Genomic DNA, 12,739 nt, shown 5'->3' with positions numbered 1-12,739 from the left:
ACATTCTTCAAAGCAAACACCTGATCCACACATCCTCTACCACTTTTGAAACTACGCTGCTCTTCCCCAGTCTGATGTTCTGTACATGCCTTTATCCTCTCAATCAGTACCCTCCCATATAATTTCACAGGAATACTCAAACTTATGTCTCTGTAATTTGAACACTTAAGGAAAATGTTCAGGATATGAGACCTCTTCAGAGCAAAACCCTACCTGCACAGTATAAATAGGTAATTCTAATTACACAGATATGAATGGCGAGGAAACACTAGTGCTAAATCAACTTTGTTTTTCATTGAAAATTCTTGAATTTTCTTGTATGTTCTATGCCATGACATTAAAAAATGCTCTAACCTTCCTTGTAAATGAGTTATTCTTTCAACCATCCAATGAATGGCTTCTCAAGATAATACGAATCTATTTGTTAAATATTTTCGTTTGTGAGCAATTACAAGCAAAGAGCAAACCTCAAAAGATTTGCTCTGTGATACAATTGGTAAGCAATTACAACAAAATCTTTAAAACTTTTATTTGATGATATACATCAATCATAAGGACAGCAGTCACATATTCATATCACTTTTCTCTAGCACACCCTCCTTAACTATAGTCAGATTCATTCCCTGTACAGTCTGATTCTTCTTAGTTCTTCAAACTTCATTATTTACCTGAAACCACTTTAAATATCTACAGATTAGCTTAGTACAATTCGAAATTTATTACTTTCAAAGACTCAAAGTCCAACATTCTTTACATTTAGAGAATCGTCTTTCCCTACTAATATTAACATCAACATATTTTACAGATTACACAGCATTTATCATCTACAACAGCACCATAATTGCAGAAATATCTTAATCCCCAAATTATAAAAATCTGTTCCTGAGAGAAATTCTACTGTGTAGATTCCAAGGTGTTGGGCGGAAGTCTAAGGAGTTTCATTAAAGCTTCCTTCAACTCAACACCAACGTCATCTGTTGGAAAAGGAAAAAAATTATTGTAAAGAAATATATGAATATCAACTGAAAATTAAAAAAGAGTCTTATTTTGTGGACATCTACTGCATAATTATAAAACCAATTTGAGGCTTTTGGAAAACTGTTTTTCCCAAAGAAGTCAGTGAGGGAGGGAGATAAGAGATCCCCACTATCTTTCAGATCAAAAAGTCAGAAAGGAAAGGAGATGAGAGAACCCCACTATCTTTCAGATCAAAAAGTCAGAAAGGAAGGGAGATGAGAGGACCCCAATATCTTTCAGATCAAGAAGTCAGTGAGGAAGAGAGATGAGAGAACCCCACTATCTTTCAGATCAAGAAGTCAGAAAGGAAAGGAGATGAGAGAACCCCACTATCTTTCAGATCAAGAAGTCAGTAAGGAAGGGAGATGAGAGGACCCCACTATCTTTCAGATCAAGAAGTCAGTAAGGAAGGGAGATGAGAGGACCCCACTATCTTTCAGATCAAGAAGTCAGTGAGGAAGAGAGATGAGAGAACCCCACTATCTTTCAGATCAAAAAGTCAGAAAGGAAAGGAGATGAGAGAACCCCACTATCTTTCAGATCAAGAAGTCAGTAAGGAAGGGAGATGAGAGGACCCCACTATCTTTCAGATCAAGAAGTCAGTAAGGAAGGGAGATGAGAGGACCCCACTATCTTTCAGATCAAGAAGTCAGCAAGGAAGGGAGATGAGAGAACCCCACTATCTTTCAGATCAAGAAGTCAGTAAGGAAGGGAGACGAGAGGACCCCACTATCTTTCAGATCAAGAAGTCAGTGGGGAAGGGAGATGAGAGGACCCCACTATCTTTCAGTTCAAGAAGTCAGTAAGGAAGGGAGATGAGAAAACCACACTATCTTTCTGGTCAATTGGTCAATGAGGGGAGAGAGAGAGAACCACACTGTCTTTCAGGTCAATTGGTCAATGAGAAATGGAGCTCCAGAATAATGTGGGTAAAATGGAAGTGGGTTACAATAAATAGGTGATTATTATGGCTTAAGAAAGATGATGAGAGGGAGCAGTTGAGTAAGTGTCTAAGGCCTTTTGATGCAAGACATTGGTATATTAATGATGGGTCATCTACCTGTAAAAGTGAGAAATGTGACAGTTGTGGATATAAAAGGGGGCATGAGGTATTCAGTAAAGTGAATAATAATGAACAGCTTTTCGAGCTTTGTGCTGAAAAAGGGCTGGTGAATAGGAATACTTTTAACGAAAGGGACATATACAATTACAGGTATGTCAATAGGTAAGATGGTCAAAGGCATTAATGGATTACACACTAATAGGCATTCAAAACACATACTCTTGAATGTCCAGAGAGGGGTAGCTGGTGGGATGTCTGATCGTTACCTGGTAGAGACAAGTCAAGACTTGGAAAAGTTTTCGAGATGGAGGAATGATGAAAGTTAGAAGAGGATGGTGAGAGTGAGCAAGCTTGGAAGAGACTTGTGTGAAGAAATAACTGAATACACTGGGTGCAGAATGGCAAAAGGTGAGAGTAAATGAAGCAAGGGGAGTGGGTCAGGAAAGCAGTGCTGGCATATGCAACAGATGTGTGTGGCATGCAGAAGGAGGGAGGTGGACAGGTGAGAAATGGCAGTGAGTGGAGAGATGATAAAGTAAAGTTGCTAGTGAAAAAGAAAAGACAGGTAAAGGGAAGTACTTACTAAGAAGGAATGCAAATGATTGGGAAGTATAACAGAAAGCAACAGAGGAAGGGGCAGGGGTTGAACATTTTCTGAACATACAGGAGGGTGAAAGACATGCACAGGATAAAGTGAACAGGAACACTGTGGTATACAGGAGGTGACATGCTATCAATGGACTGAACCAGGGCAAATGAAGTGACCGGAGGAAACCATTTAAAGGTCTGTCGAGCCTGGCTGTGGACAGGGGGCTGTGATTTCCATTCTGTAGCCATCACTGCATGTGATGGCTACATAATGGAAATAAGTGAACATGACCTCTTTCTGAAGAGGGAAGTGGCAGACAAGTATACAAGATGCCATAATTGTACCTCAATTTAGAAAAGGGGGAACAGCAGAAAGAGCTAAGCAGGGGGTGCTTAGGCTCAGGCCGAGGTTTCTAAATATGTGTGGATGAAAACAAGATGAGAAGAGATGAGAATCATATAGTATGTTTAATGAAAGAAACCTAGATTTTCTGGCTCTGAGTGAAATGAACCTCATGGGTAAATGGGATGAATGATTTGGGAATGTCTTGGGAGTAAAGTCAGGGGATGGTGAAAGGACAAGAGCTAAGGAAGAAATAGCACTACTCCTGAAGTGTGAGTGTGTAACATAGTGTAAGGAAGCATATTCTACATTGATGTGGGTACAAATGAAAGTGGATGGAAAGAGATGGGCGATTATTAATGCTTATGCACCTGCTCGTGAGAAGAAAGACCATAAGAGGCAAGCGTTTTGGAAGCAGCTGAGTGAGTGTGTCAACAGTTTAGATGTAAGAGACCAGGTTCACGTGATGGGTGATTTACATAAGGTAAGTAATGTAGCAGTTGAGGGTATAAATAGGGGGTATGGAGCATTCAGTATTATGAATGGAAATGGTGAAGAACTTATAGAGCTACATGCTAAAGAAGGACTGGTGATTGGGAATACCTGATTTAAAAAGGGCAACATAGACAAGTATACGTATACGAGTTAGAAAGGTGGTGACCAGGCTTTACTGGATTACACATCAATTGATAGGTGTGTAAAAGACAGACTTTTGAATGTAGATGTGCTGAGATGGGCAGCTGGTGGGATGCAGATATGATCACTATCTTGTGGAATCGAGGTTAAGCATCTGTTGAGGTATTTGGAAAAGAGGAATCAAAGTCAGGGAGAAGTGAGCTGTGAGAGTAAGTGAACATAGAAAGGACACTTGTGTAAAGAAATATCTGGAAAGACTAGGTGTAGAATTGCAAAAGGTGAGAATAATGAAGCAAGTGGGGGGTGAGGAATGGGAGGTATCTACAGAAACACTGCTAGTGTGTGCAAGAGATGGGTGTGGCATGCAAAGGGTGGGAAGTGGGCAGATTAGAAAAGGTAGCAACTGATGGGATGAAGAAGTAAAGTTGACAGTGCATGTGAAAAGAATGGCTTTTGGGTGGTACTTACAGGGAAGGAGTGCAAATGTTTGGGGAATGTATAAAAGAAAGTGGCAGGAAGCCCAAAAGAAGGTGCAGGGGTTAAAAAAAGAGGACAAATGAGAGTTATGGTGGGAGAGTATCATTAAACTTTGGAGAGAAAAAGATGTTTTGGACGGAGGAAAAGAACATGCAAAAAACAAGAGAACAAATGGGAACATCAGTGAAGGGGAAGTGATAACAGGTAGTGATGCAGTGAGAAAGAGATGAAGTGAGTATTTCAAAGGACTGTTGAATGTGTTTGATGACAAATAGTGTGGAAGAGATGAGGTAGGTTTTTTGAAAGAATGCTGAAAGTGTTTGATGACAGAGTAGCAGATGTAAGGTGTTCGGTTCAAGGTGGTATGCAAATGGAGTGTTTCATGGAGAGTGGTTTGGTGAAGAGAAAAGAGGAAGTAAAAGCCATGAGAATTTATTAAGAAGGGGGTGACTGTTATGTTGGTTAGGATTTTCACTGTACGTATGGATTATGGCAAGGTACCCTGAGGATTGGTGGAGTGCATGCATAGAGCCACTGTATAAATGCAAGGTTCTCAGATTGCCTTCAACATATTCGTTAATAGTCATCACGAAGTTCTTGGGTCATCTTTCCTAACTTCTTAGATCATCATAATAAACTCCTCTAATCATCTTTACCATCTTAGATCTCTATGACCAACTTCATATATCATCTTGACTGAGAGCGGTAGATGTGTAAATCAGGTGTTTGCATTAAAGGATGTGTAAGATATAGAGAAACACATGGATTTGTATGTGGCATTCATAGATCTGCAGAAAGCATATGACTGGGTTGATACAAATGCCTTGTAGAAGGTCTTAAGATATACAGTACAAGAGGAAAGTTATAAGAATATATGGTGTAAGAGGAAAGTAAGAAGTTTTTATCATGAGTGTAAGGCATGTGTACAAGTAGGTAGATAAGAAAGTGAATTATTCCAAGTGAAGGTTAGTTTGTCCTTTTTTTTTTTTCAAATATGAGAGTCCTGGAGAAAGGGATGAGATGGCTTGGGAAAAGTTAGTTGCTGTTAACTGATGATACAGCACCGGTGGCATAATCAAGTGACTGGGTTGTGAGGTGTGACTGGAAGGAAGCTGAGAATAAATGTGGATAAAAGAAAGGCTATTAGGTTTAGCCAAGTTGAGAAAATGGTTAGTTGGGGTGAGTTTGAAAGGAAAAACTTGCTGAAAAAGTTAGTTGCTGTTAACTGATGATACAGCACTGGTGGCATAATCAAGTGACGGAGCTGTGAGGTGTGACTGGAAGGAAGCTGAGAATAAATGCGAATAAAAGAAAGGCTATTAGGTTTAGCCGGGTTGAGAAAATGGTAAGTTGGGGTGAGTTTGAAAGGAAAAACTTGAAGGAAATGGAGTGTTTATCTGGGAGTGGACATATGTCAAAAGTGGAGGAAACAAGGAAAATGGGAAGACTAAATTGGAGATAGAAGGATGGAGTGAAAAGATTTTGAGTGATCTGAGCCTGATCATACAGGAGGGTGAAAGGTGTGCATGGGATAGAGTAAATTAGGAAAATGTACTATACTGTGGTCGACATACAGTCAAGGGTCTGTGAAACGTCAGGGGTAAACAATACAAACGTCTGTGGGACCTGGTTGTGGATTGGGAGGTGTGGCACTACATATATGCACATACATGTGCATATACATATACACATAAATATACATAAATCATTATCATTATTATCATCATTATCATTATTATTATTATTATTATTATTATTATTGTCATCAATCGCCGTCTCCCGCATTAACGAGAAAGCGCAAACAAACAGACAAGGGATAGCCCAACCCACCAACATACACATGAACGCCCACACACGCACATACACAACCATATACATTTCAACGTATACATACATATACATACACAGACATATACATTCATACACATGTACATGTACTTGTTACCTTCATTAAATCCCGTCACCATCCTGCCACACGTGGAATAGCATACCCCCCCTCACCTCACACACCACCTTGACCAAAACACCCTATATCTGCCTCTCAATCATCAAACACATTTAACAACCCTTCAAAATATTCCATCTTCTCACTTCACCACTAGTTGTTATTACCTCCCCATTAGCCCCCTTCACCGATGTTCCCATTTGTTCTCCTTGTCTTATACACTTTATTTACCTCTTTCCAAAACATTGTTTTATTTTCCCAACTCTCATTTGCCCTCTTTTTCACATCTTGCACCTTTCTCTTAACCTCCTGCCACTTTCTTTTATACATCTGCCAGTCACTTGCACTACTTCCCTGCAAATATCGTCCAAACACCTCCCTCTTCACTTGCAATAACAATCTCACTTTTTCATCCCGCTACTCGCTACCCTTTATAATCTGCCCACCTCCCTCCTTTCTCATGCTACATGCATCTTCTGCGCAAGCCATTCGCTCTCACATTTTGCCATTCTCCACTCAATCTCTCCTGGTACTTCCTCACACAAGTCTCCTTTCCAAGCTCACCTACTCTCACCACTCTCTTCTCCCTAACAGTCTCTCTTCTTTTCTGAAAACCTCTACAAATCTTCACCTTCGCCTCTCAACACATTACCATCCAAACGTCTCTTTCACATGCCTATCAATTCTATCTCTTCTACTTACATACGTACACATATGTATATCTCTCTTTTCAAACTAGGTATTCCCAATCACCAGTTCCTTTTCAGCAAACAAATCTACAAGCTCTTCACCATTTCCATTTACAATACTGAACACCCCATGTATACCAATTATTCTCTTTACTGCCTCATTACTCACCTTTGCATTCATATACCCATTACTATAACCCGGTCTCACGCATCAAAGCTGCTCCCAAAACACTTGCCTCTCAAGATCTTTCTTCTCATGACCAAGTGCATAGGCAACAATAATCACCCATCTCTCTCCATCTACTTTCAGTAGATGGAGTTTCCCTTTTTACACTCTATCACATACTCCCACAACTCCTTTGCTCTTGTCCTCTCACCAACCCCTGACTTTACTCCCAAGACATTTCTAAACCACTCTTCCCCTTTACCCTTGAACTTCATTTCACTCAAGAGCCAAAACATCCAGGTTCCTTTCCTAAAATATACTACCTATCTCTCCTTTTTTCTCATCTTGGTTACATCCACACACATATAGACACCCCAATCTGAGCCTTCGAGCAGGATGAGCATTCCCCACATGACTCCTCGTTTCCCCTTTGAAAGAGTTAAAAGTTTTCACATCATCCATTTTTGACACCACCCCAGCCTACGGAAAACAGCATAAATGCATGAAAGAAAAAAAAAACACATATACATCCTTTTCTACTTCCCCACACTTTATCACACTTTCCCACATTAGCGATGTCGGACTAGGAACAGACGAAGAAAGACCACAACTGTTTACATCATGTTCCGTAATCCATCGAGGCCACCAGAACTTACACCCCAACTAACTTTTACCTCAATCCTACTGAACCTACTAACCTTGGTTTTGTTCACATTTACTCTCAACTTTTTCCTTTCTCATATTTTTCTAAATTCAGTCAACAACTACTGCAGTTTCTTACTCGAATCAGCCGCCATTGCTGTAACATCGGCAAACACACTACATACTCACCCCTCACTCCAAAACTCTTGCATTTTCCTACCCTAACTACCCCATCCATAAACAAATTAAACAACCATGGGGAAATCACACACCCCTACCACAGACCGGCCTTCACAGAAAACCAATCATTCTTTTTTCCTTCTCATACACATGCCTTGCATCCTTGATAAAAACTTTTCACTGCTTCTAGCAACTTACCTCCCACACCATATACTCTAAAGACCTTCAACAAAGCATCTCTATCAACCCTACCATATGCCTTCTCAAGATCCATAAATGCTACATATAAATCCATTTGTTTTTTTAAATATCTCTCACACAACTTCTTCAAAGCAAACACCTGATCCACACATCCTCAAAAACTTCTGAAACCACACTGCCCCTCCCCAATCTGATGCTCTGTACATGCCTTCACCCTATAAATACCTTCCCATGCAATTTTCCAGGAATACTCAACAAACTTATGCCTCTATAGTTTAAAACACCCACCTTTATCTCCTTTCCACTTGTACAAAGGCACTCTACATGCATTCCAACAATCCTCAGGCACTGAACCACAATCCATACAATCAACAACATAGTCACCCCCTTTCTTAATAAATTTAAATGCAATGCCATGTAAGCCCACCACATTGCAAGATTTAATCTTCCGCAGGGCTTTCACGACCACTTTTCCTTTAACCAAACCATTCTCCTTGACCCTCTAACTTTGCATACCATCCCAACCAAAACACCCTATATCTGCCACTCTATCATCAAATACATTCAGCAAACCTTCCAAATACTCACTCCATCTCTCACTTGATCACTACCTGTTATCACTTCCCCCCTTACCCATTTGTTCTCTTGTCTTACACACGCTATTTACCATAAAGTTTAATAAAACTCTCACCCCAACCCTCATTTGCCCTCTTTATCAATCCTTGCACCTTTCTCTTGCCCTCCTGCAACTTTCTTTTATACATCTCCCAGTCATTTGCACTCCTTCCTTGTAAGTATCATCCAAAAGCCTCTTTTCTCTTTTACTAATAATCTTACTTCTTCATCCCACCACTCACTACCCTTTCTAATCTGCCCACCTCCCACCTTTCTCATGCCACATGCATCTTTTGCACATGCCATCACTGCTTCCCTAAATAAATCCCATTCCTCACTCACTTCCCTTGCGTCATTTGCTCTCACCTTTTGCCATTCTACACTCAGTCTCTCCTGGTACTTCCTCACACAAGCCTCCTTTCCAAGCTCACTTACTCTCACCACTCTCTTCTTCCCAACATTCTCTCTTCTTTTCTGAAGACCTTAACAAATCTTCATCTTTGCCTCCACAAGATAGTGATCAGACATTCCTCCAGTTGCACCTATCAGCACATTAACATCCAAAAGTCTCTCTTTTACATGCCTACCAATTAATACATAACCTAATAATAATAATAATAATAATAATAGGGGATAGGGGATAGGGGAGAAAGAATACTTCCCACGTATTCCCTGCGTGTCGTAGAAGGCGACTAAAAGGGAAGGGAGCGGGGGGCTGGAAATCCTCCCCTCTCTTTTTTTTTTTTTTTTTTTTTTTTTTTTTTTTTTTTTTTTTCCCAAAAGAAGGAACAGAGAAGAGGTCCAGGTGAGGATATTCCCTCAAAGGCCCAGTCCTCTGTTCTTAACGCTACCTCGCTATCGCGGGAAATAGTGAATAGTATGAAAAAAAAAAAAAAAAAAAAAAAAAAATAATAATAATAATAATAATATAACTTCATATATATATATATATATATATATATATATATATATATATATATATATATATATATATTGTAGCATTTATGGATCTGGAGAAGGCATATGATAGAGTTGATAGAGATGCTCTGTGGAAGGTATTAAGAATATATGGTGTGGGAGGCAAGTTGTTAGAAGCAGTGAAAAGTTTTGATCGAGGATGTAAGGCATGTGTACGTGAAGGAAGAGAGGAAAGTGATTGGTTCTCAGTGAATGTAGGTTTATGACAGGGGTGTGTGATGTCTCCATGGTTGTTTAATTTGTTTATGGATGGGGTTGTTAGGGAGGTGAATGCAAGAGTTTTGGAAAGAGGGGCAAGTATGACGTCTGTTGTGGATGAGAGAGCTTGGGAAGTGAGTCAGTTGTTGTTCGCTGATGATACAGCGCTGGTGGCTGATTCATGTGAGAAACTGCAGAAGCTGGTGACTGAGTTTGGTAAAGCGTGCGAAAGAAGAAAGTTAAGAGTAAATGTGAATAAGAGCAAGGTTATTAGGTACAGTAGGGTTGAGGGTCAAGTCAATTGAGAGGTAAGTTTGAATTTAGAAAAACTGGAGGAAGTAAGGTGTTTTAGATATCTGGTAGTGGATCTGGCAGCGGATGGAACCATGGAAGCGGAAGTGGATCATAGGGTGGAGGAGGGGGCGAAAATCCTGGGAGCCTTGAAGAATGTGTGGAAGTCGAGAACATTATCTCGGAAAGCAAAAATGGGTATGTTTGAAGGAATAGTGGTTCCAACAATGTTGTATGGTTGCGAGGCGTGGGCTATGGATAGAGTTGTGCGCAGGAGGGTGGATGTGCTGGAAATGAGATGTTTGAGGACAATGTGTGGTGTGAGGTGGTTTGATCGAGTAAGTAACGTAAGGGTAAGAGAGATGTGAGGAAATAAAAAGAGCGTGGTTGAGAGAGCAGAAGAGGGTGTTTTAAAATGGTTTGGGCACATGGAGAGAATGGGTGAGGAAAGATTGACCAAGAGGATATATTTGTCAGAGGTGGAGGGAACGAGGAGAAGTGGGAGACCAAATTGGAGGTGGAAAGATGGAGTGAAAAAGATTTTGTGTGATCGGGGCCTGAACATGCAGGAGGGTGAAAGGAGGGCAAGGAACAGAGTGAATTTGATTGATGTGGTATACCAGGGTTGACGTGCTGTCAGTGGATTGAATCAGGGCATGTGAAGCGTCTGGGGTAAACCATGGAAAGCTGTGTAGGTATGTATACTTGCGTGTGTGGACGTGTATGTATATACATGTGTATGGGGTGGGTTGGGCCATTTCTTTCATCTGTTTCTTTGCGCTACCTCGCAAACGCGGGAGACAGCGGCAAAAAAGAAAAAAAAAATTTGGGGGGGGGGGGTTCAAAAGAAAGAACAGAGAAGGGGGCCAGGTGAGGATATTCCCTAAAATGGCCAGTCCTCTGTTCTTAAAGCTACCTCGCTAATGCGGGAAATGGCGAATATTATGAAAAATATGAACATTCAGGAGGGTGAAAGGCGTGCAAGGAATAGAGTGAATCGGATCGATGTGGTATACTGGGGTCGACGTGCTGTCAATGGAGTGAATCAGGGCATGTGAAGCGTCTGGGGTAAACCATGGAAAGTTCTGTGGGGACTGGATGTGGAAAGGGAGCTGTGGTTTCGGGCATTATTGCATGACAGCTAGAGACTGAGTGTGAACGAATGGGGCCTTTGTTGTCTTTTCCTTGCATTACCTCGCACACATGAGGGGGTAGGGGGATGTTATTCCATGTGTGGCGAGGTGGCGATGGGAATGAATGAAGGCAGACAGTGTGAATTGTGTGCATGTGTATATATGTATGTGTCTGTGTGTGTATATATATGTGTACATTGAGATGTATGGGTATGTATATTTGCGTGTGTGGAAAAGTATGTATATACATGTGTATGGGGGTGGGTTGGGCCATTTTTCTCATCTGTTTCCTTGCGCTACCTCGCAAACGTGGGAGACAGCGACAAAGCAGAATATAAAAAAATAAATATATATCCCTGGGGATAAGGGAGAAAGAATACATCCCACGTATTCCCTGTGTGTCGTAGAAGGCGACTGAAAGGGGAGGAAGCGGGGGGCTGGAAATCCTCCCCTCTCATTATTTTTTTTTTTAATTTTCCAAAAGAAGGAAAAGAGAAGGGGGCCAGGTGAGGATATTCCCTCAAAGGCCCAGTTCTCTGTTCTTAACGCTACCTCACTAACACGGGAAACGGCGAATAGTTTGAAAGAAAGAAAAAACAAAATATATATATATATATATATATATATATATATATTTTTTTTTTTTCGCTGTCTCCCGTGTTTGCGAGGTAGCGCAAGGAAACAGATGAAAGAAATGGCCCAACCCACCACCATACACATGTATATACATACACGTCCACACACGCAAATATACATACCTACACAGCTTTCCATGGTTTATCCCAGACGCTTCACATGCCCTGATTCCATCCACTGACAGCACGTCAACCCCGGTATACCACATCGCTCCAACTCACTCTATTCCTTGCCCTCCTTTCACCCTCCTGCATGTTCAGGCCCCGATCACACAAAATCTTTTTCACTCCATCTTTCCCCCTCCAATTTGGTCTCCCTCTTCTCCTCGTTCCCTCCACCTCCGACACATATATCCTCTTGGTCAATCTTTCCTCACTCATTCTCTCCATGTGACCAAACCATTTCAAAACACCCTCCTCTGCTCTCTCAACCACGCTCTTTTTATTTCCACACATCTCTCTTACCCTTACGTTACTTACTTGATCAAACCACCTCACACCACATATTGTCCTCAAACATCTCATTTCCAGCACATCCATCCTCCTGCGCACAACTCTATCCATAATCCACGCCTCGCAACCATACAACATTATTGGAACCACTATTCCTTCAAACATACCCATTTTTGCTCTCCGAGATAATGTTCTCGACTTCCACACATTCTTCAAGGCTCCCAGAATTTTCGCCCCCTCCCCCTACCCTATGATCCACTTCCGCTTCCATGGTTCCATCCGCTGCCAGATCCACTCCCAGATATCTAAAACACTTCACTTCCTCCAGTTTTTCTCCATTCAAACTCACCTCCCAGTTGACTTGACCCTCAACCCTACTGTACCTAATAACCTTGCTCTTATTCACATTTACTCTTAACTTTCTTCTTTCACACACTTTACCAAACTCACTCACCAGCTTCTGTAGTTTCTCACATGAATCAGCCACCA

General features: G+C 41.1%; 1 protein-coding gene across 2 annotated transcripts in view; it reads right to left on the bottom strand.

Annotated features, from left to right (window-relative positions):
- Positions 1–513: 513 nt before the first annotated feature.
- Positions 514–12,739, bottom strand: part of LOC139763141 (uncharacterized) — a 486,471-nt gene continuing 474,245 nt past the window's right edge. Inside the window, exon 14 of one of the 2 annotated variants that reach the window (XM_071688843.1) lies at positions 514–974. In XM_071688843.1, coding sequence (XP_071544944.1) covers positions 895–974 — 80 coding nt within the window. In that variant the 3' untranslated portion in view covers positions 514–894. The remainder of the gene's footprint in view (positions 975–12,739) is intronic. The other variant, XM_071688844.1, reaches the window with a different exon arrangement.

This window comes from Panulirus ornatus, chromosome 46 (assembly GCF_036320965.1).
Source record: "Panulirus ornatus isolate Po-2019 chromosome 46, ASM3632096v1, whole genome shotgun sequence".
In the NCBI taxonomy this organism is placed as follows: domain Eukaryota; kingdom Metazoa; phylum Arthropoda; class Malacostraca; order Decapoda; family Palinuridae; genus Panulirus; species Panulirus ornatus.
This window is presented reverse-complemented; position numbering and strand designations above follow the sequence as displayed.